Source organism: Actinia tenebrosa, unplaced genomic scaffold (genome assembly GCF_029948245.1).
Source record: "Actinia tenebrosa isolate PJP-AT-01 unplaced genomic scaffold, QUT_ActTen_1.0 PGA_scaffold0__85_contigs__length_37466705, whole genome shotgun sequence".
In the NCBI taxonomy this organism is placed as follows: domain Eukaryota; kingdom Metazoa; phylum Cnidaria; class Anthozoa; order Actiniaria; family Actiniidae; genus Actinia; species Actinia tenebrosa.
Window position 1 is genome coordinate 35,883,177 of NW_028292569.1, and position 25,172 is coordinate 35,908,348.

The window sequence follows — 25,172 nt, forward strand, 5'->3', positions numbered from 1 at the left end:
GACTTTCGCTGCTAAAGGAAGAAACATCGGGACACATTGTTTCCAAGCGTCTTGGAAGCATAGAATGTTTCTGCCGCTCAACAGAAACATTTATTTGTAACACGCAGCAATGTTTCCCCATGATGCTAAACTTGGAAACATCGGGGAAACATGCGCGCGGTTAACATGTTTCTGCGTTTAGCCAGGGCCTACATTTCTCATTTTCGTGATCAAGTTTACCCAAACCCCTCCCGATTTCTAGCGATATCTAAAAACATCAGTTTCAAGTTTTTGATCAGTTTATTACTATTTTCCATTCTAGGGAATGGTACAACCATTCGAGAAGACTTTTGGAATCTCTAAGACTACGCGCACACACTGCACAGCGGTATCTCATCGGTGTGCTGCTGCTATATGTGTAATGTCACACATCTAATTACAATACAACTAGTTACCAAGCTACCAGCACTAAGGTAATTTTTTGACTCTGGTGAGCTTTGTCCTTTTAATCAGTATTTAGTTTTTTCAAACCCTTTTTGGTGATTAAGAACAAAATAGTTCACTCTTAAATATCGAAAATCAAATTGATGGGATATTGAATAAGACAAAAAAAAAAAAAAGAAAAAAAGAAAAAGAAAATAACTACACGAGTACAGCAAGCTGCGAAATGGTACGAACCAGTTGTGCAGGATACCATCAAAGTAAAGACAAAGCCATAAATAACTTGGTTTTCACGGGGAAAAAAGCAAGCGATGACAAAAACAACAAACTCAAGCTCAATGGAAAAAATTCGTTTTTCTTGGTTTGTGTTAACGTTTAAGTCAATGCATGACGTAAGCGAGAAGCATATGCATGACGACATCAACCAATCGGAAACACTCTGCACCAGTCCATTTTGGAATGCTCATAATTCCAAGATGACAGACCGAATGAGATAATCAATGATACTTTCTGCACATGCGCACGTTACTATACTTATGCCATTTACTTGTGAAAACCAGGCTATCAACATCAGGTAGCTGTGCTGACAACGTGCCGGGGAAAAAACCACTAATATTATTCAAAGCATTAAATCAAAACAAACGAAAATTATATTACAAAAATCAAAGTGAAGTAGCGCTATACGCATGCGTGATGATGAGATGCCACTGTGAATCCTGAAAGGTTAGAACTAATGTACTACAGCTATGTTTAACCCATTCATCTGATTCGTTACAGAGTCTGTTGCCTTCCGCGACATATTTTCGAATTTTTGCCGCAGTTTCTCCCGTAGCTCTTGCCGCTGCACTGTCACACTCCTGTGTGTGGCTTTGAACTGTAGGATATCCTGTTCTGATATACCGCTGTCATCGTCCGACGAACAGCAATGCTAAAAAATGTTCAAATATTTTATTATCAGATTGATAAATTAATAGTTAATTGACCATATATTTCAGAAGAATTTTTTGGGGGCTATTGCTTTTATTTTATTCCGCCCCCCGGGTTGAGCGAAGAACTCTCCCCCTCTCCAAAGCTTAAAATAGAGTTTTTGCACCATCACGTGTCGGCATCCATGCTTGATGGCAGGAACAGTACAATCGTTTTACATGAGAAAGAACGCAATTCCCAAGAGCAAGAGCAAAGGGATTTTATTGTTCTGCCAACTAACCACAATAAGTCCAAGCTGGTTTATGGGCGTGGGCATGTGATGGTTCAAAACCTCTATAGTCCCCTTCACAGTTTCCTACGCCATCTTGAAAGGTAACCGTGCCTGTAAAGCAAGAATGGCGGTGACCTTACAAAGATAAAGAGCTTTTTTTAACACCTTGGACAATAATTATTCACATATCCCTATCACTGCAAGCTCATCGTTCGTCTCGCTTCCATGCACAGGGACGGCTACCTTTCAAGATGTCGCAGGGAACTGTGAAGGAGACTATAGTGGCTTAGGGACGGACCATTAGATGAATAAGGGGGGTTGCGTAAATCCCCAAAAAATATTGAGCAAGAAGTTCACCTACGAAAAAAATATCGAGCAACCAGAAAAGAAAAATATCGAGCAAACAAAAAAGTGCATGCAGAGTTTGCTACGAAAAAATTAATTTTCTGCAACATAAATTTCTGCAACCTCCCTCCCTCCCCCCCACCCCGGTCATCTAATGGTTCATCCCTTACACGTATTACATGTGTATTACCTGAACACTAGAGTTAGTCCATCCCATGGATTGAAGAAGTTTCTTCTCCTCATCATCCATCCCTTCACAATCGTCCATTTGATGTTCTCCACAACCATTCGAGTGTTCCTGATATGAGAAGCACAGAACAGGACAATTAGTGTTGATCCTAGATAAGGTGGTTGGTTTTCACGTGGAGGCAAATCACCCACTCACATTGTAGAATGGACCAAATCCACTTAGGCTTAATAATAATGGAATGAAATGTTTTCTTTACTTCAAATCACGTGTCATTCCTTTGAGAAGAAGTTTTGGGGGGGGGGGGGGGGGGGGATAAAATGAAGAAGTAAAAAACAGAAAAAGATAGAAGCTTTTCTGTAAGACGAAAACTCTTGATGATCTGTACACGCAAAAATAACTTGGAATAAACTGATAATCAGTATTGTACAGATAAAAGCAGGTATAGTATAAATTCAATTAAGAAACCTTTTAATATGGGATAGTTTTTTGATTGGTTACCCCCCCCCCCCCCCCCCTCCAAGACGCAAGACATTATGGGGATGTGAAAGTAGAGAATAGTTTATTACTTGATGACGATGTTTCGTACTAACCTTCTCTTTTTCTTTCGCTCCTTTCTTCTTTTTCCCTTTCTTCTTCTTCTTGCCATTTTTATTACTCGTCGGACTAACAGACAAACAATCAGAGCAAAATTCATCTTCCTGTTCTGTCCGGGATATCTCACCAAGGTGTGTCTTATCCCCTGTACAGGTCGTCCCGTTCCGATGATCCCGCTCGCCGCACCAAGGATTCGTCTTGCCAACATAACCACAGTCTCCATTCCTGTACACCGACCACGAGTCTTGTCTTCGTTTCCTTATGCTACAGTCCATGTCCTCACAGCTACATGGAGTGTCCACGCTGTCGCCGTCATCTTCGTCCTCACAGCTTCCCTCCTGTTCATGGCTGTATATATCTTCACAGACGTCGCCATTTTCTTTGGGAAGAGCGGGCTTGCTTTCTTGTTCTTCGCTCGTTTCAGTGACTGCCTCACGAGATTCTGTCAAACACTTGCACTTTTCGATTCTCCTGGCTTTCTTCTTGAGTCGTTTTTGTTCTCGTTTGAGTTCTTTCATCCGTTCTGCTATAGATATTTCCTCGACCACTTGTTCTAGCCTGGAGATACCTAGCTTCTTCTCAACAGCAACCTGTGAGACGGTAGAAGTTGACAAGCTATTAAAAAGCCATATATTCCTGGCAGCCCCCTCCCCCCAACTTTTAATAAGCTGTCGTGGAATGACAGTCGTGACAAAATATAAGATAATTAGCTAAAATATAATATTAATATACCAAACATGAAAAAATTCCAAACATGAAAAAATTCAAAGTCTTTTGTGTCACATAGTATACAAAGTCTATTCTTAAAAAGGTTATGGGTGTCAAAGGAGATGGCGATAGGTCATTCCAAGATGGAAACGAATGGGCACACACCTAAACACGAATAAAACGTTTAAAATGGTTTCGTCGAGTAATGAACGACACTGGATTTCTTGTCTTGACACTAACTTCCATTTTCTTCACGAAAATTATAATACCAAACCCCAGTCATTCAAACTTTTTTCTAGATTTTGAGATACTGCTCAGTGGCTCTCTTATAAAGAATGAGGTAGTATTATTCGACTAATGGTGCTAATATTGATGGTTTGCTAGCATTCCCAACAGAGTCAAAAGACAAAAACATGGCGGCCATTTTGGTGCCGTTAACAATGGATGCTAATGAAAAATCTTTTGTTAAATGGTACCAACGCAATGATAACGTGCAATCGAAGAATAGTTGGCTTTGACAACAATTCAAATATTTTGTATTCTCATACTGCCCTTGGGTTTGAAATAACCTATTATCTAGTTCCTTTGGCTCCGATAACCTTTTCGAACTGCGGGTATGTCATTTTGACCTCAAAGGTTTTTCTCAAAGCATCAACACCAAGATAAAACAACATTTGCCAAGTTTGCTCCTCTGCTCTTAGCTTCTGCCACAGTCTGTGTAATCTCTCCCATAAATGAGTACCAAGACAAGTTAGAACCTGATAGGAAATAATACCCGGTTAGTGGAATGGTTAATGATGGATAACTAACTAAAATAATTCTTGGTGTACATTTGACATCATAGCCACCGTATTGGGGATCTTAATCAGCTGATAAAAGTCTTTGAATCTCATTATCTGCTCCACATAGAGGTCAAACGCTAGCCACCATGTGCTGTTAGCCAGAAAGAAATCTATTGAAAACTTCTGGATTCAGCTGATGATCATTCCACACGAGAAAGAAAATAATGTCAAGTGTAACCCAGTAATGGGTTGTCTTAAACGAAAGATTTTGTTCTTGATTTTGTTCTGTGGATCCAGGTTTACTTTGCTATTAACTGTCATTGCTAACATTTTTATACGTTACCAAAACGAGAAAAAATGACAAATAGGATGGCTACACTAAATATACGACAGTGTGATATACTACTACTCCCAGAATTCCTTGCTATCTTACTTTTACCTTAATCACTGAAATATCAAAAAACTAAAGAAATGGATAAAAGATTAGGCCTACAGCTAGTTTGGTCTAATGAGAGAGCAAGAGAGAAATGGACATACCTCTTCTTGTGCAATATCTAATGTCTTCGCATGCCTCTCCCTTCTTCTGTACAAAAACAAAATGTTTAACAGGCATTAGCAAGAATCCAATGCATAACATCCACATGATTTTATGATTATGATTACACATCGCCAGCCAGGTGATTTCGAATCTAGGAGCACAATGCTTTGTTTTTAACTCTTAATGTTTTATTTGTTACAGTGAAAATTTCTAAGTATTTTCTATTATTTCTTGTCAAAACAATATACTTTCCACCAACAAGAATGAAAAATATTATTTCCAACAGATATTTGGTGAATCCTTCTGCAGAGCACTTAATGCCAGATGGAGTTGGAATCCAGGAGTTGATTCTAAGACAAAACCATGACATACCCTCCAGCTATTTCAGGTTCTGCTCTTCCTATCAGATGAGCAATGAAATCTGTATCACACAGGACGTGGATGTGACGCTCTTGTGGACAGCTCTTTAATCCATCATACAATGTTGGGCAAAACCTATTTCAAAATCATAATGGCTTAGTAGTTAAAAATCAAGGATGGAGTAGTGATAGTGAAGTCACCCCTCACCTCTGGGGTCTCTAGTTCAATTTAAGGACTTCACATCACATGTCAATAAAATTTGTTTGGTCTCTACCTTGATCTGAATTATTATCTGGATTTTTGAATTAGCTATACAGTGACTTGGATCAGCCCAGATTTTTTTTGGAGGTTCAATAAAAACTAATCTTTGTTTAAATTTAAATCCAACTTTACCACTCTTAAATCCAACTTTACCAACTTTACCAAACAACTCTACTCACATACGATGCTGAGCCCAGGAGGGCTCGCACCTGGGTTGCATAGTTAGAGGCAAGTGAACTTATTGCTATGCCAACCTGTGCTTATAAACTAATCAATCGACATACCCTTTTTCACTTGGTCCATCTAAATCCCCTGCTAAAATACTGTATGCTCTCAGCACCTTGGACTTGCATTCTGAACAAAATCTATAGGAGAAAAAATGCCAATCAAATTACTGGCCATGACGGTCAGATTGGGGTTGACAGGTTGTCTAGCTTTGTCCATCTTGTAAAAGAAGACCACCTTCCCGTCTACACCATCGTATGATGAAGACTAGCAGTAGCAGTCGAAGCCTTGTGGTCGTCCCAACTGCCACAATAGTGTGACAAATGAATAAGTATAATCTTTGTCTTTCATAGTTATCAAAATAGAGTAGTGCTCACACACCAGGCTTTGAACAACTGGGTTTAGTGGGTGCTATTGGTGGTAGCATATTTGACTTAGGGATGAACAATTAGATAATTGAGGGGGTGGGGTGGGTAAATCAAAAAAAATATGGAGCAAGCACTTTCCCTGCGAAAAGAATATCATGCAACCTCTCCTTTCAGTAAAGAAATATTGAGGAAACAAAACAAAAAATGTGCGCAGAGCTTGTTAAAAAACAAAAATGTGTAACAACATAATTCCTGAAATCTTGCCTTAATTATCTAACTGTCCATCCCTTATCGCTGTAATTTAATACTATATTTCTTCTAGTATACTCAAGCAATGTGATAAATGATTTGTATAGTTACAGAACAGCTCACACACCTGTGTTTCCGTAGGTAATGCTCTAGAGTATCAAGAAGAGCATCTGAATCAATTAAAACAACCTAAAGATATAAGAAGTTCAATATTATACAGATATCAAAACAGAAATCATGCATTAAACAAAAGTATATAATATATATTATATAGTTTGGACTAAAAAATGCATGGTCTGCATAAGTTTCAAGCACACTTTACTGTGTGGTCAAGAGCTTCCTAAAAATAGATTAGCACGCATACACAATACAATGCATGGGACCCCAACATGTCCCCGGATTCACTTCACTTGTGTTGACAAGGGCTTCCTAAATATCTATTAGCACCCATAACACAATGCTTCAGGGACCCAGGACATGGATCACAGGACCAAAGTTGAAAAATCCAAGTGCTATCATTGTCATAACTGCATGTTTCATCTTCAACTTTGCAGCTGAATATGAAGTTGGGTAAATATAACCATAAAATACTGTACCTCATCTCGGCATTCTTGAGAAAGAAGATCCCATACATCCATCCAACTTCTATAAAGCAATAACACTTACTCAGTAAATGATTATAATTTTGCCAAGGTAATTAGCTGAGGGTATACAGGAGCAAAAACATACCCTGATGGTCTAGACTTGTGAGTTTCCAAGGAATGTAAGGGACATCTCCTAAAAGAGAAAATATTAATCTAGATTAAACAAATGAAAACACTTAGTAAAGTCACAATGACGTAGGGGTTAGGATTCCTGCTTTTGCATGGAAGTTCCTGGGTTTTATAATCCCAGACAAGGCACTAAGAATAGATTGAAAACTTGGTTCTCTACATTAGGGACTGTGAATCCTTTGTGAATCCATTGTTTTTACATTTATACTCCTTTCAATATTCAGCCGCTATTTTGGCAAAGGGTCTAGTTTCATGCTAACCCTATCTATCATTTTTGGTTGTACCACTTGTACAATAGATACAAAAAGCAAGATATACATGACCCTGCTATATCTTCCTGGCCCTGGTTGTACGAAGGGTGGATAGCACTATCTGATGGATAAATTCTTATTCAGTGGATAAAGTGATGCTGTTATACAATACATTTATTCAGTGGATAAGAATTATCCATTGGATAGTGCTATCCACCCTTCATACAATAAGGCCCAGTGTATTGTCTGATGACCATGATATCTAAATGATAGTATACATCAGACTGACCTGTTTCTTCTACTTTTTGGAATAGCCTCAACCAATTCATTCAACCTAGACCTGATACAGAAACAATAGAATTTCAACATGATAATGATTGATGATTTACAATAGCAACCTTTCTATATAGATATAATTGTGACACTGCTAGATTGCTTTTTTAGTGCAATTTACAATCATGAAAGATGGTTAGTATGAGGTGTAGTATGAGGAGTGTCATATCAATAAACATGATATGAATTATTAGGAACTCCTCTTATGCAAAGTATTTTAATTTATTACACTTTTAGGGTCAATATCAGTGTGGTAAAGCCGTAAATAACAACCATATCAGTGAAGTGATACGATATCACTTCACGGTGAACTGGAAATTGTAAATTTTATCAACACTAAATGTGTAATAATTAAATTATCACATGTTAAGAGCCTGATATCTTTTTTATTCACTTGTTTTCCATATAATATGGAAACTTGTGAATAAAAATGGTATCAAGCTCTTAACATGTGATAATCACTGATGAAATATCTATTTTCCTCTACTACTTAAAAGTAATATCTTCATATGTGAAGGAGATATTACATAATATCTTCAAAATGAAAATAACACCATTAGTTAGAATTCTGAAGAATCGATAATTACATATTAAACAGAATACTACATGGCCTCTAAGAGATACAGAATTTAACTTCTTGTGATATTTTCCCGTTCACTGCGCTGACTCGTAACATATCAAAGATAACATCTGTACCACTACTTGGCCACGTAATATCCTCTATACATTTGATGCCACCAGCCAAGACAATAAAAACTACTTCTCACTTACCCATGTGTGTAGAACAATGCATATACTAACTTGGGGTCGCGAAGAAAATAATCACTAACTGTCAAGACTGAAATTGAAACGTAAACAAAGAAAATAAATTGTCATTTTTAATTATAAAAAAGGTCAATTATAAAAAACTAGTATGAAAATTGTTAAAGCAAAAATAGAATGGCTAATCTGGTAGACCTAAGAGGAAAAAATGTTTATTTTAAGTTTTGGCTTGCTAATGTTGTTAATGTAAGCTTGAGCTAGTTTGTACTCTTTACAATGTTTGTCATTTCTCACAAACAGAATTTACAATAGACCTGTCCTGAATTCCTTAACTGGTCACAAAATGATGGTTTCAAGTTTGGGGTTAAACTTGATGAATAAAAGAATCAAGTTCAATCTCGACTTGAAACCATTGTTTTGTGGTCAGTCAAGCGAATTCAGGATAGGTCTATTGATAGACATATATATATGATATAATTATTATTATGACAAATGTATACTGTTATGTTTTCTCAAAATAATTACAACGAAGGTCAATTGTACACGTATCACACAAAATGTATGATTGTCATTACTTCACATTGTATTCATCTTTCAGGGAATATAGGATTCTATTCAGATGCAAAGAACTGGAGTTGAACTTACTAAATCTTTGGGAAAAATATTGTCAAAATATTTGCATGTGTTACATACTTCCTGATGTTGTGATGATTAGCGGTTCAAGTGCTCGCTGACCAGATTTCACTAGTTGGTTGCACAACCTCTCAACACTGTTATAAGATGATGTGAATATCAATAAATGAGAAGAGTATAATAAATGAAATAGGATATATATAATACACTGGCATACCATGGAATGACAAATAAGACATTCTATACAATTAATTGAAATATTGCGACCAATTTGAATAACTATTGTGCTGCACTGACTAGCCTCATGTTTACTTGAAAACATACAAGCATTTACACATGTATGAGAGGCCTCGTCAGCACAGAATAGAATAGTTATTCAAATTGGTCGCTTTTTTTATTCCTTATAAAATACATCTAGGTTTTAATGCCTGATGGGAAGGAATAGAGACATGCTATCCATTCTATAACAGCTTTCTGGCATTCTGATCGGTTGTTTGTGGAAATAGCTTTATTCTTGGTTTGCAATCAATCCCAAGAGAGCACAATAGGAAAAGGGATGTCTGCCATGTTGGAAGATATAACAAAAGAATTCATTGAAAAATCTTTTGTCAAATTCTTCCAACATGGCGGCTATGACGTCTTTTGCAATCGAAGAATATCAGGAAATAAGAACAAAGAAGACATTGGTAACGAAATCTGAGAAAAAACTATACTAAATTGGAAAATGTGTAATCTTTAAACACATTCAAAATCATGTCTGCTACCATCAGTGTTGTTGGAGGAAGTGAATATTATGTAAAGGAATGACAAAACTGATATTTAAGAATTCAGTTTTATCACCACAAGTTTTAAGACATAATATGAAAGCCTAGACATGGGGAGTGTTTTAATCAGTGATTGTTGACAATTTCACTCATAGACAGGTTGAATGAGTAACTAATGTTGTTAGCATCAATTATTGATCTTATATCTATAAACAACGTGAAAAGGATGTGATAACCTATGTTTGAATTTTTCAAGAAAATCACATAAATCTAAAGACTTCTTACCTTCTACGACAGCCCACACAAGGCACAGAGTGTGAAAGCAACGAAAATACATCTTTTTGACGAACCATAAGAGCAAAAACCAACTCCTCGCTATCCAAGCATTCGTATCTCTGAAAGATGAATAAATAATCTTCAAATGTCAAAGCAGTGATTTTCCACAAACAAAAATTTTCTCTACCCAAATTTCAGATAAAAAAAAGCTTCTAGATATAAGACAATATGATGGTAAAGCTCGTTGTTGAAGATAATTGTATGCTGGTATAACATTATTTTTAAGTAGACGTCTAGTTTCTAACTTTTCAATATTGGCGCCCAAAGTGAAACTTTCGTCTCTGACAAACAGTCTCACAGACGATCGAAGAGGCAAAAAGTGCCTCTAGCATTGGGCAAAGGTTCTATATATTCTATATCCTCGAAGTTCACATGCCCTTCATAAACTAACTAATTATTACCTTCAAAAAATCTTGGATTTGGTTTTCGCTGACATTGCAAGAAGATATCACGTTTTCCGGAATTTCCATAACCATCTAAAGAGGAAAGGAATTCAAAATTATATGCCTTGGTTTCTATCTAAAAACTGCGCAAAAATGAGCCAATACTCACTCCTATGACTGCAAATATATATAAAATAGTCAAGGTATTTAAATATGAAGAATTACCGTAAGATTTTCTTCGATTACTAAAGGGATCTGGCGACGTTCGAAAGCAAAATCCATCTCATCTCGACACACAGCAACAAGTTTAGCCATTTTTTAAGTTGACTTTCTGCTTAAATTCTCATCAATGTAGTCCACAGAGTTGATGGTTGGTTCACAAATTTTCCATAAATAAGGTATTTTTTGTGGCTGGGTTCGATATATTTGAATTATGGAGGAATATTTCGAGTAAACACAGAATTTCCTTCCCTTTTTACTCCTACACTTTCTCTTCACTGGACCCCACTGCGCATGACCAATAACACCCAGAGGGCTTTGCCATCCTCGTACCCAGAGCTCCTCGGCTTCGTTCCTGAGCTCTGGGTACGAGAATGTGGGAAAGAAAGAAAGAAAGAAAGAAGAAAGAAAGAAAGAAAGAAAGAAAGAAAGAAAGAATAATTCCTGAAACCTTTCAGAGAATTTCCTTACTGTCGTGATAAATCATAAGGTATTCTTTTGATTTCAAATATGTCTTCCTTTGCTATAATAATGACCTTCCCATTCCATCGCATACCCCAAAAAAGGAAAAAATACTTAGAAGAAGTAAAGACACAGTAAAAGGAGAAGACAAAGTAGTAGTAGAAGAAGAAAACAAACAACAAATGCAAAGAACATGGCTGTTCACTCAGTGCTCAACCTCCCCCACTCCACTCTCTAAGTAGCCATAGCAGCTATGCATATGAGTGAGAGTTCTACTTTTTACGACGATTGCGGCAACGCACAGCTGCAGAAAAAAAGATTGCGAACTGTTTTGGTATGTTACACTAGAAATTTTTATCTTGCAAGTTGCGAGGAACACCTAGTGCAACGCTTTTGAAGGCTAAAAGCGGTTCAAGTTACTGTGGCCATATGTCGTCGCCGGGTCAACAATAAAAAATGGGGAAATAAAAATATGAAGAAAAAAAATCTCTGCCGTTTAACCTCTTTATAGATATCCTGCTACTTGTGGAGCATTAGCACTTCGTTCTCGATCTGCTTACTTGTCATCATATATTTATAATAGCCTCGTCTTCGCGTACCCTTGCCCTTGGCATTACTCGTGTCAATATTTACCGTCTCCAAATATATATATCCTTGTATGCACGACTTGTTTGCACGGTACGAGTGCTTATTCATAAACCCTATTTCTTGTGCTTGACAGAAGCAAGCTCGTGCAATGATATAAGGATGTTTATTTTATCCAAAACTGGTCTAAAAAGAAAGTCTAAAAGGCAACTATATTAGGCGTGTTGATGCGGAACTAACACTATTGAATATACATGAAGAGTTTTATAGCAAAACAACAACTTGGTTAAGCCTCAGTAATGTTTGAAATGCATGCAAAGTTTGACTTTGTATGAATTCAAGCTTTTCTTCTGTCCGTCGTTATGATCTTTCTTTCAAAGACCTGCTTCTAGAGATTTGTTAAAGTACAAGGAGTATATATGTTTTTAAGACTGCCAGCCAGTTCCCAAATTTCTATTTTGATAATTTTTAATTATTTATAGCAAAGTAACTACTATATTCATAGTTTTAATGTAGAAAACTGCCTTGGAGAGATGTGAAGTGCTTCCATCGTCATCGAACTAGGATCACTGCTATCGTGTAAAACCAGTTGTTTCATAACATTATTCTGACATCCAGGCGACTCCTCCTCCTTGGCCAGTACCCATGTTTGTTCCTATGTAGGTTTCTTTCCCAAATTCATATATTTTTATTGCTAAAATCTGAGCTTTGATAGTTCAGGCTTTGCTCGACCGATTCATAACTTATATGGACTGGAAGTGTGAGAGAGTGGAAAACAAGGGCTTGTGGACCCAACAACACGAAACCAAGGTCATACTCAGTAAGGTCAAGGTCGTTGTGCAAATTTCCTTTGACCAAGGACTAGAAAACAATACAAATTGCATGTAAATGAGATTTTTTTCAAAACCTTGGACTTAATAACGCAATCAAGCAAGCAAGGACTGACCACGGTCAATGAACGAGTTGGTTGGTCACCTCATCGTGTTGTGAAATCAATAGACTCCGGGCAGCGCAATCGGATTGTCATTGTTCCGAGAGACAGTCGATGCTACAAGGTACTCAGTGACTTCTGCATGCCTCGCTACAAGGTGACATCAGGTGTTAACGTGGGAGGTATCTAAACTAAAGTTAAAAACTTAACTTGACAAGTGAATCAGCAGCCTCCTAGGGAAAAGAACAATGTTGATTCATAGTTAGACCAAAATGATTACCTCGAATTCAGTGCAAAAACTTTTACTGTTCCTTCCGTCTGTTTCTACAACGACCTTTATCATTTCCATTTTCACTTTGTTAGCTATCGCGTTATTCTTCAAACGTAGAAAACAGCAAAAGAGCCTCAATATACCAGGCCCCTGCAATCTTCCTTTCATTGGATGCATGTTTTTGTTTCGGTGGTCCAAGTCTCCTCACAAGACTCTAGCCAATCTTGCTTGGATCTATGGAAACGTGTATTGCCTGAATTTAGGAGAAACCAAGGTTGTAGTGGTCAATTCTTCTGATGCTGTTAAGGAAGCGCTTTATCAGAGAGGAAGTGACTTTTCAGGGCGACCTGCACTGTTTTCATTTGGTCTTTGGGCAACGGGAGAGAAATCCTTCATGTTCAAAGACTACAGTCTAGACTTCTCAAACTTAAAATACAAAGCTGAAATATCGATGCAGGAAATTTCGAACGACGAAGAATTCTTAACCACGAGGAGTTCAAAAGCCGTGGGGTCATTAAACAACAGTTTTGAATATTTTGCTCAGCAGAACAGCATTTTTGACCCAGAAAAGAGCATCAAACATGTTATTGCAGATTTCGTAATGGATACCGTATTCGGGCCGGATATTTCTCGCTGGTTTTATCACGAGGCTCGCTTGGTTTTGGATGAAGTTTCTTGTGCTTTTGCGAAGGCAGCACACGTTGGAGCCTGTGTGGATTTCGTTCCTTGGATGCGCTACGTAACGAGGAAGACACTGACAAAGACGCGCTCCCAAGTTGGCCAACTGCGTGCGTTTGTGCGCAAAATATACCGTCTTCATCAGCAATCTCTATTGCAAGAACGCAACAAAAAGATCAGTCTTGCTTATTGTCTGCGTTCTGCCGACAAAGGACATCGTACAGCACCCACTTCTTTTGAAAGCAACGCAAACTCGGTTATAGATGATGACACAATTGTGTTTCTCTTGACTGATGTTATGTTCTGCGCGTACGAGAAGCTGTCAACATCTTTTCGCTGGTGTGTCGCGCGTATAGCAGCCAGTAGGCGCTTACAGCGTGATATTCAAGACAAGATAGACGAAGATTTCAATAATGAAAGTGAAATTAGGACTAATAGAAGACTGTCATTGCTTAGTGCAGCTGTAGATGAAACACTCAGAACAGCTTGTATCATGCCTTTTGGAATCCCGCGCAAAACTACAAGAGATACAACTCTAGAGGGATACTTCATCCCAAAGAATACTGTAATACTTTTTAATTTGTGGAGTTGCTGTCATGACTCAAAGCGCTTTTCGAATCCCCTAAAATTTGATCCATATCGTTATAAAAATGATACACACAACAACGTAAAACTCTCTTCACATTGTGCCTTTTCTGGTGGGGAGCGCAAATGCTTAGGAGATCATTTTTCGAGAAGGTTCTTAGTTGCTTTGATGGCTGGTGTTTTACGGAAGTTTGAACTAGAGTTAGTGACTCCAGGCCCTGACAAGAGCCTAGAAGGCACATATGCATTGACTTTACGACCTAAAAACTATACCATTTGCGTTAGGAAAAGAAGACAAAAGAATGGGAATATAGAGAATATATGAGAGAAGATAATGTCGGTCATAGTATGATTATTAGTGAAGGTAGCATGTTCGTGTAGTCTTGTTTTGATCCAAAAACTCTTAATCAAATAAATGTTTTAGAATAAACATTATTATCCACTGTGTTTGACCACTCATTCGAGAAGTTCGATTGATGTAGGAGCTTGACCTTGGGCATTAAATAGCGTAGTGACTTTATGAATTTTTCTTTGTACGTCAGTCAAAGATTTTACTACTAAATAGGAAATATTATTTCCACATCTTTGAATTATGACAATTTAATTTGTCTTCACAAAATTTAAATTATAGTCTTGAAAAAATTACTTCGTGGAAGCCAACTTAATTTAAAGCTGGGAACCTGAAGACAAAGAAATAACCTTTTGAGTCATATAAGTCAGTAACTTTAGAAATGCTTGTCGTTCAAAATTAAGTTGAGTTAATAAAATTAAATTGAGTAAAATGTTAAGGTGTCGAAAGGTCATCAAAATGACTCAAAAATGAGTCTTTTTTTACGGCTAAAATTTAGGATCAAAATTAATTACTGGGTTGCCTGTGGCCGCGAGCCCAGTCTAAAAATGAGTTGCGTGTCACGGCTCCGTATTTTCCTGCGTACCTTTGCGGAATATGATACGGAGATCTTGTGAAAAGTTTGTATGTAGTGTTTAAAATCTAACACCGGGATCCCAACGGAGAATATATGGGGTAGCTTGCGGACCTTGTTTTAAGTCATTTTTATTTGTAGATTCTCATTCCTCTTCACTGATTCTCAGATTTAATAATGCTAGCTCTATGAACGATTATAGAAAGCCCAAAAAGGTTTGTTCGTGTTTAAGTTTGGTTTCTGTTATCGTATGGATTGGGCTGGAATTTTAAAAATGTAACTGACGGCGATTTAGTATTTTGAAATTCTTGACCGGCTGCTGGTCATTTAAACACTCCTTCATTTATTTTTTTCAGGGATTTTTTTTCTGCTAGATCTCAATTTGGACGGATTCGGGTAGACAGAAATGGGTTACATAAAGATAGAAAAGTTTCACTATTTTACATTCTATCATTAAAAAAAAGGAGCAAAAGCGCGATTAGGTATAATATTTAGGTCACCCATCCAGGTGCTAACCCTCCTCAGACGACTTTGACCTGAGTATCTTGAACGACAACGATTTATCCACTGGACCACGGTTCCAGATGAATCAGCATAACAATGGCCGTGAAAACAATGCACCGAATAGACTAAACTTTTTAACAGTATTTTTTCAACCGATTCCGTGCGTGGCAGAGATGCAAGGGATTAGCCGATATGGTCTGGGGGCCGGCTGGTCTCTCCCCTGATGCTTCGGCTAGAACATTTTCTTGCGTAATTCGTACACCCAAGGGCAGAAGGATTTAATCGCCGTCAGGTCCGAAGTCCATACGACGCCTCAGCTCTGCGGATGTCTCGGGGGTATGGCAAAGTTGAATCGATTTTTTCCCCGAATTTCTGTCTGTGGGTTCGAACCCCATCGTATCCACGTAAGATTTTTCTTCTTTTTCTTCCATTTTTTTAATATTAGATTTAAATCTTCAACAAAAAAAGCAATATTTTTAGGGGGAAAATGTATTCCTAGTTGCTGCTTATAAGTCTGTATAAAATCGATCAGTCGTTATCAGACATTTAAGCAATATCGATCGACGAAAAGTAGAGCTATGGTTTCCTGGAATTGGTGGCAAAGGTTGCTGACAACTAGCATTATTTGAATGCATAACGCAAAACTGTTTATTTCACAGCCTAAAAAAGGACAAAATCCTGCAATCATTTTTATATTACGTGAAGAACACCTTTAGGGAGAATATATTTTTAGACGAATTAAACAAAATGATCCTTTTCTGTGAAGCATTCGGTTATCTTTTGGCTATCATTGTAAACTAGGCCTCTGTGCCATGACACAGGCAACCCAGTGAATGCCTATATAGGGCATCTTGTTTATTCAAGTGCTGTAATATCAAAGTCATTCAATGCACACGCTTTACTTAACATTAATTAATTAATCAATTAGTTATTTCGACAAGTTGTTTTTCAGTCGAAGAACATTCTAGAAAAAATACTAGACTTTACTCAAGGTCACCAACAATTGAACTAATTAATTAATATGGTGAGAAAGATCAGTTTATGTAAACTATGTAAACATGCAGATTTTTTTTGTTGATTCTTGTTTAGTTTTCGTTGTTCAGTTTTTCAATTGACTATTAAAGTTTATTATTGAGTGTCTTCTTTCCTGCAGTAATAAATAATTCGAGCATATATTATATTTGGTAACGTAAACTCTTGGCAAGACATTTCAGTCCAATGATTTCTTGAAAATTTCATTGTCATATGCGTACCACGTGACCATACAAACAAAGATTTACGTAGTTATGAAAAATTAATTTGGCCGACGATACGCTATACGCATATCATTTTGACCTCTTTACCCATCACCCTGTTCCATAATGAATAGTCCCTAAACTGCAAGACAGTGATGAGATAGAGCGCATGCAGTAAACTGAACCATGAAATAAAACCGAAGTTGATACTGACAAATAGTAGATACTTAGTGACTAACAGTTGCTATCACTCAACCAGAACATTTATTAAACAAAAGACAAATGGTCTCTTGTGTATTTGTCTTTGTGTAATGAATGTTCTGGTTGATTGATAGCAACTATTAGTCACTAAATAGCTACTATTTATGCTACTATCAACTTCGTTTTTATTTCATGGACAAATAGTAGATACTTAGTGACTAACAGTTGCTATCACTCAACCAGAACATTTATTAAACAAAAGACAAATGGTCTCTTGTGTAATTTTCTTTCTATGTTCTGGTTGGGTGACAGCAACTATTAGTCACTAAATAGCTACTATTTATGCTACTATCAACTTCGTTTTTATTTCATGGTTTTACTGCATGCGCTCTATCATGATAAGACATCACCTTTCATCTTTCTTTTTCCTCAAACGTAATTTCTGTCCAAAGAATTTTCTGCATCATTTACTCTTAAGCTATACGAAGCATATTACAAAAAATTTGTGTTGAATATGACATGCGTGGTTCCAAAACCAGGTTTTAACCATTCTCATACCCAGAGCCTGCGTTTGTTCTGGTCTGCGGCGTAGAACTTGGGCTCTAGCATAATCCATTTTTGGCGCATGCGCAATTAACCCGCTTTACTAGCTTTGATTCAAGATTCATTGGTTGTAACTTTAATATCAAGCAAGAGATCATGGTCTCTTGTATCATGGAACCTCCGCTAGCAGAGTAATTAATTTCTTAATCACATAAGGATCAAGCACTGGATTACTTAATAATATTTACAATAGCTGAATAAAATCCAACTTAATAAAAAATTATCCCGACAATATAATATTAGCGATGACTTTATATAAAACTGGCGTACTTTATCCCTAGCAACGAACAAGCACCTGTAATATTTAGGCCCTTGATTATCTAGGGTCACGAATGCTTGGGGCATGATCGATCAGGGACATTATTAAACAGGTCCCAGGGCCCAGTTGTTCAAAGCCCGATTAGTGCTAATCCTGGGTTAACTCTTAATATTTACCTATAGAGTTAATCCTGGATTAGCGCTAATCCAGCTTTGAACAACCCGGCCCAGGCTTCTCATTAGTCAAGAGTATCAGGAGGGTTCGACATGACGTAAACCATTTTGCCCTTAACCGACAGCCAGACATTTGCTGTTGGTCTTTTGAATGGGACCAGTTGAAGCGGTTTTTGAACTTCCACTCTAACTGGAAGTAAAGTAATAAAAGGAACAAATTTGCGAAGTTCACGCCACTTTCCTGTATCTATTTGTCAATACAAGCCATACCTCTTGAATATTAAAACCATAAATTTGGTTATTAGTATTACTGAGGACTATTTTTCCCTACGCGAAAAGGAGTTGGATATTCTTTCCAATATTTATTCTGATGTCTTTCATTGCCATCATAAATGTTCCTTAGAAATTCTCATTTCCAAAGAAAGTAAAACCACTAGGATTCCCATGATTTTGTCACTTGACTCAGTTGCCGGGAAAGTCAAATTAAATGTGCCTATATATGTATAATATATATATCAAAGTACAATATTCTTGAATGATTCTTCAGCAATGCTTTCCACCATGGGTTCAAAATCAAATCCCGCGGGACATCGTTCGTAGTATAACATGTACGGGTTACGCGCTAAGACTTCTTCTAAAGTTATAGTATCAACGAAGGAGTCAGAGGTGTACAGCCAAACCCCAGGCTTTGAGCTGTTAGGAGGTTCAAATCTACGATAGGTGACGTAATGACCATCACTGACGTCACCAAGATGGGTGGTGACAGCTGTCAATCTATAAACTGTACGTGTCCTGAGAGAACAAAAATGGGAAATAGAAGTAGTGAGAATAAAAACGGGAAACAACTCAGTGATTGGCACAAAGGACATTTGAGAAAGTAATTTGAAGTAATAATGGTGTACCAAGAAGTGTCAGTTGCAAACGCCTTTTCTGTATGTTATGCCATAGAACCAATCGGCTAACGTGTTGCTAACGTGTTACCACCCAATTCAAACCTTCTGGGAATAGAAGCGTTTGTCTCTACGAATTCAACTCTGAAACCAAAATATGACAAACAATGAAACTTATTCCCAGAAGGTTTGAATTGGGTGGTAACGTACATAGCAACACGTTAGCCGATTAGGTCTATTGGTCAGAAAATCGGATTTCTCAATGGCGAGCGCTTCCCTCACCTCAAGGTCCTGTCATCTCTGCTCAGTGACCTACTGTGTTGTGTACAGCTTACCTTGTCTCAGAGTTCTGCCTGCTGAAAGAGAACGACGACAAAATACTACTACTCATCAAGCTACTCAGATCTGCTTTCAGGTCGTTCGTTGGAGTTCTGCATCCTTCTGGTGTACTAGCTCCAGAATATGAGAAGCTTGACAACCTTAATCTTCGCGGGCTTTGGGTACCGGGCATGTACATAAAAGGCGCCAGATTTAGGAACTCAGGGTATTTAACTTGGGCATGGTTTTTGTAGGGAATGCCGTCAGAGTGCCAGTATGTTCGCTGTATGTGAATACAAAGACACTGGGGGACCTAGAAAAGACCAAAAAACTCGTATAAAAGTTTCATACACCTGTGTCCTTCTATTCTCTTCTGTCCTTCCTTCTCTCATTCTTTCTTCAATGCTTCCTTTCTTCTAAATCGCCTCTTCCATCAAAGACTCTCTCTTCCTTTCTTGCTTTCTTTCTTCCTTCTTTCCTTCCTTCCTTTCTTCCTTCCTGCCTTCCTTTCTTTCTCTCTCCCGTTCTTTTTCTAAATTTTATTCTGTATGTATCTACGCACAAATACTCTATATCTTTTTTTTTGGGAGGGGGGGGGGGGGGGGGGGCGTGGCTAGAAGGCGTTTAAAGGGCCACTCAACAACGCATGCAAGATAACATATGAACCTAACTCTACCTCTAAAAAATCAATAATTTAAGAAATCGGTCAATTGAAAAAAACAATGGTTCAAGGTTTTATGCCTTACTTTGCCAAGCGTGAGGCGCTTTACAAACATTGATTTTGTGTCCTGATGTTTAGAATCGCTTGCATCTTGTGAGCATCCTTTACACTTTACGGAATCCACCGTCTCTGAACACACAAACTGTCGAAGCAGATCTTCCAGGGTAAAATTAATCTAGCAAGGTAAGAGGTCATAAGATTAGTGAAGTGGCAGAAAATATGGTACGTTTGAGAGTAAGAGCCAGCTTTCGTTTTGCTAAAGTTTGAAACATAGGGTACATAGTCCAGAGAGACTGAAATAAAGAAGGAAGGAAGGAAGGAAAGAAGGAAGGAAGGAAGGAAGGAAGGAAGAAAGAAAAAAAGGAAAAAAAGAAAGAAAGAAAGAAAACCCAGAAAAAAAGAATACAGAATCCCTCCCTCCCTCCAGAAGACATAGCTCCTCCGCACCGCCTCCCTCCTCCTCCCTCCCTCCCCAACCCCCTCCCTCCCGCAGAAAGAAAGGTGAACAGTAATCAAAACAGACACCTATGAACATCTGAGTCTCTGTATTGGGGAGATTTAGCAATGAATATCTGCGTGATCTGTGTAAAATATAGTACTATACAATTGCAAAGAGAGAGACAGTCCAACTTTTCCTCAAGCGAGTCATACGTTTACCTGTGGTACTGAAGGTAGACTGAGTGACAGACTGTCACATCCATCAAATTTGACAGGACACTGAAATATGCCAGAGGTAATTAATTTGATGGGTAAGAACAAAGAACAAGAAAGAAATGAACAAGAAATACAATATTGCAGCACTGATGTATGTTTTAGAAATATTAGGACTGGTATAAGTGTGTGCCGTCCTTACAGGAAATAATTAATATTGATTGCATTGCACGCTGAGATTAGTGTCCAATCTAAGAAAGGTCAACTGGCTGTTCACGTTCTGCCTTCTTGGTAAATAGCATCATATTAATAAAACAGAGGATCAGAGATAACTACGCTGTGAAGGTGATAACACCTTATATTCCTAAATTATCATCTTCATCATCATCATCATCATCATCACTATCATCACCATGATCATCATCATGATCTTAACGATCATGATCATCATGATCATCATGATCACTATCATCATCACTATCATCATGATCAACATCATTATCATCACCATCACTTTCATTTTCATCATCATTATCATCATCATCATCATCACTATCATCATCAACATCATCATCATCACTTTCATCATCATCACCAGCAATACGACGTGAAAGTGATGTAGTAATTGATATTCAATTTTTTACCTTTGTAGCACATGTTTTGCAAACAAGCTGACTTGCTAAAAGACCTCGAAAAGGACTACGACGTCTAGAACAATGCCCTACAAGAGGAACTGGAAAAAAAGATTAAAACAAATAAAAATGGATTTAAAAACATTATATCCATGATATATGCTAATAAATACATACTATGATTTCTGTGGGCTGCAGAACCATTGGTACTATCTTTTTCTTTCTAAAACGAAAGAGATTGATCAACAGTTTAAAATGATATAAAAAGACATCAATAGATATATTTCTTTTCAAGCATAATGTCTTTCTATTTCCGACCAAGTGTCATTCCCTTGAGAAGAATATTCTTTGTTTGAGTTGTATCCATATTCATGTGTCTTTAGCTCAATTAGCTCTGCTATTTCTAAATGGCTGGCACCCATCCACATATTTTTTCCCTTTTCTAATAATGTAATTTTAAAGAGTGCTAAAAAAAGAAAAGATGCTTCTTCTTGTGCTCAACTATTAAACAAAGAAATGATATTCTTGTGAATGACATGTGGTCTAAAATGGGAAAAAAATTACTCCTTAATAAAAGGAAAAATACATTGAGCAATTGTTGGTTACCTCAAAAGATGAAACACTTCGTAGATCCAGGACTGCTGGAAGCTCTCCCTACAGGAAGAGTGATGATAAACTTAATATAACTTTTTTCTGATGGTTTCTTATTTACCATGAAATGACACCAGGATGTCATGAGGTGTAACTGAGTGGCTACGTAACTAATTTTGACTAACTCTGATGTTATATTGTCAGTGGTAAATGAGAGGACATACACTGCTAAGCCATCGGAAATTTGATTTTTACTTTTAAAAAAACAGCCAAAGTCTCGCTTTCATTTTTAAAATTCCACATGACTCCCACATATGGAGAACGGTCCATACTGAAGTGAGGAAATAGAAGTCAAAGAGATTATATCCAACTATTGAAATATAAGGAGAAAATATCTATCAAATATACATGAGGGTCTTATCCTTCACTGGACTTGCCACAGTAAATTAAGTGAACAGATGCCTTTTGCTACACTTCTATTTTATAGTGGAAAGTTTTTAAGGCATATCATGGTATCCTCTTACTTGTAAAACTTACGATTTCATCATCTAACGATGAAAAAAGAACTTGGAAAAATTCATGGGCATCCTGTTAAAAGATAAAGAGATACGCGTAAATCAAGAATGTGCAAAGGATGACAAATATAAAAAACTTGTATACTAAGAGACTCCAGTGAAGTTGAAAGCCTTAAGTATGCTTAACAGTTTACTCAGTGCATCTAAAGTTTAATTCACTATTTAGCAATAAGTCCTTGAGCCCAAATGGGCTTAGTCCAGAAGCTGGCCTGTCTTTTGCTGCGCCCAACAAAAGCACAGTGTTCAAAGAAGGGGCCAGCATCTGGACTAGAATGGGCTATGAGTCAATAGCCCATGAGGCCAAATTGTTTTGTGTTTAGTCAAATCCAACTAGTTGTTCAAATATATAGATGCAAATTAATGTTTTTGTTTCAAAAGCTGGTTCTTTTCTCTACTATGAGAACATAACTTATAGCCTAGTAGTACGTAACTCATACAATCGGAACACAGTATTTATAATAGACAACTAGTTGGATTTGAGTAGTATACTAGATTCATGATGGTCTGAAAGTTGTGGCTGACAGCTGATTAACAAAAATAACCCAAACGTGACTGACCTGCTGATCTGGTTCTATTACCCATCCATGACGACGTAATGCTTGTATAACAGGAGTGGCTGTCAAGCCTGTGTCATCCTCATACCACTCTGTGTTGAGCTCTAAAAACAGATAAAAATTATTTAAAAAATAATAAAGAATAATAAAGAATGATAAAGAAAGGGATGGATGAATAAATGAAGAGCTGAATTGATACACAAATGAATGAATGGAAAATAAATAGATAGATTACTTGCTTTGAAAATGTGAGATGAGGGAAAATGGTGGAAAGAATGAATAAGTGAATGGTTAAGTGAATAAATGAACAATAGAATGAATGAATGAAAGAGAATTAAATGAATTTATGGGAAAACTAGATGAAATGAATGAGTGAATGGACTGAAGAATGACTGAAAGGATGAATGAGTAAATGAATGAACGAAACGAATAAATGAATGAATGAATGAATGGATGAATGAATGAATGAATGGATGGATGGAGAATCAAAAGACAGATTTTTCTTAACCAACCTCCTATTATTTACATGACATTTGAGTGTTTTAAAAAGAGAGACATTTGAGTGTTTCAAAAGATGGATAGAAGGATGGATGGAAGGTCTGGCAGAAGGAAGTATTGATGGAGGCAGGGAGAGGATGGGGAATTTAAAAGACCTTAAAGTACAAATGAATTTGAGTCAAGGTTACTCAGCTATTGATTTTATGCTTTGGTTAATCATTTTATTTATAATACCTTTCATAAGCTCTCCCATCACTTGCCCAAGTTTGACTTTCTCATCTTCAGTACAGTTCCAGCTGTAGCTCTCAAGCCATGATACAAAGGATGATAATGATGCCAAACCCTGGAAAGACACATAGCTATTAAGCTAAAGATTATCATCCTCATAATCAGTCAGGATCGAGTACAATATAGGTTTATTTATTATTTGAGTAATGGGAACACATTTTCTTAGGTTAGTAGAAAATGTTCTTAGAAAATTGCAAAATAATGCATTAAAAAAACACTAAAAATGCAATCTATTAAATGTTTTAGGCGTATACTTTAAGCTTTGACCATATAAGACTGAATTACCTGAAAAACAGAGTTCATGAAGCATGTATTTCCAAGATTATGCATTCCAGCACACAGACCTACAAAAAGATCGATATACATGTGCACTAAGATGTGAGGATTAATTCCTCTAAAAAGACAAGTCAAGTACAGCATTAAAGTAATCTGTCTACTAGAAAAACTAACAATATGTCACATTCAAGTATTATTCATAACAAGAATATTGATCCTTGGCAAACAAAATTGATTAAAACGTAAAAATCACTGTTTTTAGGATTGAATTTTAAAATGGAAAAATCAAGGGGAATTAGCCTTTCAAAACCTCGGTAGAAACACATATGTAAATTATGAATTTCAAGTTCAAAACATGTACAACACAAGTGGTTTCTGCTTCATGGTTCTAGTATAAAAAATGAAAGTATCTTAAAGGAAAGTGTGAATAATTCAAAATCATCATTTTCACATCTCCTAACTATTTTTCTCTTTAAGGTTTACCATAAATCTGTATTCCAATATCTATATATGGCCACTATATATATCTTAAATATTTTATAAAAAAAAGAGAGGGTATATTCGAGTATGGTCAAAAATAAAGTAAAAAACGACTTGGATTTATGATCCAAATTGAGATAACCCTAAAAAGTGAATATTCAACCAAGATTTGCATTCCAAAACAGCTGAATTTTCCTAGAAATCTAATTTTGTGTCCTCCAAGATTTCATGTAAAACGCATTTTGCCCAATGTTTTTACCACAAAGTAATTTACCTTTCTTATTTCGTTTTCTTTCGGGATTCGTTGGTCCAAAATAGATGTAGAATCCTGCAGCAACAGCAGCAGCAGCCACACACACACTGGCCGCCTTGCTCTCCATATTTTGGTTTTATCGTGGGAGAACAGATCAGAATATTTGATTAGTACTGTACTGAGGACCAGAACAAAGGAAACCCAACAGACAATATCCGGACATCCTTGTTAAAAACCTTCAAAATTATCACATAGTAAAAACAATGATTCAGAGAATACCAAAATGACAATTAAAAGTATCTTTCTTAACGATTTTCTCTCTTTTTCTTATTTTCATAAACAT

The 25,172-nt window shown here is 36.9% G+C and overlaps 3 protein-coding genes across 3 annotated transcripts; 1 reads left to right on the forward strand and 2 right to left on the reverse strand.

Moving 5' to 3' along the window:
- Nucleotides 1-260: 260 nt before the first annotated feature.
- On the reverse strand, nucleotides 261-10,971 carry LOC116287875 (gametogenetin-binding protein 2). The gene is made up of 16 exons (XM_089025591.1): nucleotides 10,699-10,971; nucleotides 10,492-10,566; nucleotides 10,040-10,149; nucleotides 9,051-9,127; nucleotides 8,367-8,433; nucleotides 7,552-7,602; nucleotides 6,968-7,015; nucleotides 6,835-6,883; nucleotides 6,366-6,427; nucleotides 5,681-5,761; nucleotides 5,148-5,270; nucleotides 4,775-4,820; nucleotides 4,085-4,213; nucleotides 2,744-3,337; nucleotides 2,154-2,261; nucleotides 261-1,348 (listed from the first exon to the last, which is right to left on the reverse strand). Exons 1-16 carry the CDS (start codon nucleotides 10,786-10,788, stop codon nucleotides 1,151-1,153), a joined length of 1,908 nt encoding a protein of 635 aa, XP_088881717.1. The 5' UTR covers nucleotides 10,789-10,971; the 3' UTR covers nucleotides 261-1,150.
- Nucleotides 10,972-12,584: 1,613 nt separating this feature from the next.
- On the forward strand, nucleotides 12,585-14,992 carry LOC116287897 (cytochrome P450 1A1-like). Its single transcript, XM_031694602.2, has one exon. It carries the CDS (start codon nucleotides 12,943-12,945, stop codon nucleotides 14,527-14,529), a length of 1,587 nt encoding a protein of 528 aa, XP_031550462.2. The 5' UTR covers nucleotides 12,585-12,942; the 3' UTR covers nucleotides 14,530-14,992.
- Nucleotides 14,993-17,718: 2,726 nt separating this feature from the next.
- On the reverse strand, nucleotides 17,719-25,021 carry LOC116287888 (ubiquitin carboxyl-terminal hydrolase 30-like). Its single transcript, XM_089025592.1, has 12 exons — nucleotides 24,851-25,021; nucleotides 24,106-24,164; nucleotides 23,767-23,875; nucleotides 23,038-23,138; nucleotides 22,443-22,493; nucleotides 21,921-21,968; nucleotides 21,492-21,537; nucleotides 21,327-21,415; nucleotides 20,689-20,748; nucleotides 20,057-20,206; nucleotides 19,328-19,623; nucleotides 17,719-18,894 (listed from the first exon to the last, which is right to left on the reverse strand). The coding sequence occupies exons 1-12, from the start codon at nucleotides 24,954-24,956 to the stop codon at nucleotides 18,618-18,620; spliced, it is 1,392 nt and encodes a 463-aa protein (XP_088881718.1). The 5' UTR covers nucleotides 24,957-25,021; the 3' UTR covers nucleotides 17,719-18,617.
- Nucleotides 25,022-25,172: the final 151 nt, after the last annotated feature.

Excerpts from the sequence above, each read along its gene's own strand:
- LOC116287875 (XM_089025591.1), bottom strand. The coding sequence starts at position 10,788 with ATGGCTAAACTTGTTGCTGTGTGTCGAGATGAGATGGATTTTGCTTTC. Across the intron at positions 5,762-6,365 it reads CATTACCTACGGAAACACAG|ATTTTGTTCAGAATGCAAGT; the intron begins GTGTGTGAGCTG and ends TTTCTCCTATAG. Across the intron at positions 2,262-2,743 it reads GAGCGAAAGAAAAAGAGAAG|GAACACTCGAATGGTTGTGG; the intron begins GTTAGTACGAAA and ends TTCTCATATCAG.
- LOC116287897 (XM_031694602.2), top strand. The coding sequence starts at position 12,943 with ATGATTACCTCGAATTCAGTGCAAAAACTTTTACTGTTCCTTCCGTCT.
- LOC116287888 (XM_089025592.1), bottom strand. The coding sequence starts at position 24,956 with ATGGAGAGCAAGGCGGCCAGTGTGTGTGTGGCTGCTGCTGCTGTTGCT. Across the intron at positions 21,416-21,491 it reads TGCAGCCCACAGAAATCATA|TTCCTCTTGTAGGGCATTGT; the intron begins GTATGTATTTAT and ends CTTTTTTTCCAG. Across the intron at positions 18,895-19,327 it reads AGGCAGAACTCTGAGACAAG|GACACGTACAGTTTATAGAT; the intron begins GTAAGCTGTACA and ends TTGTTCTCTCAG.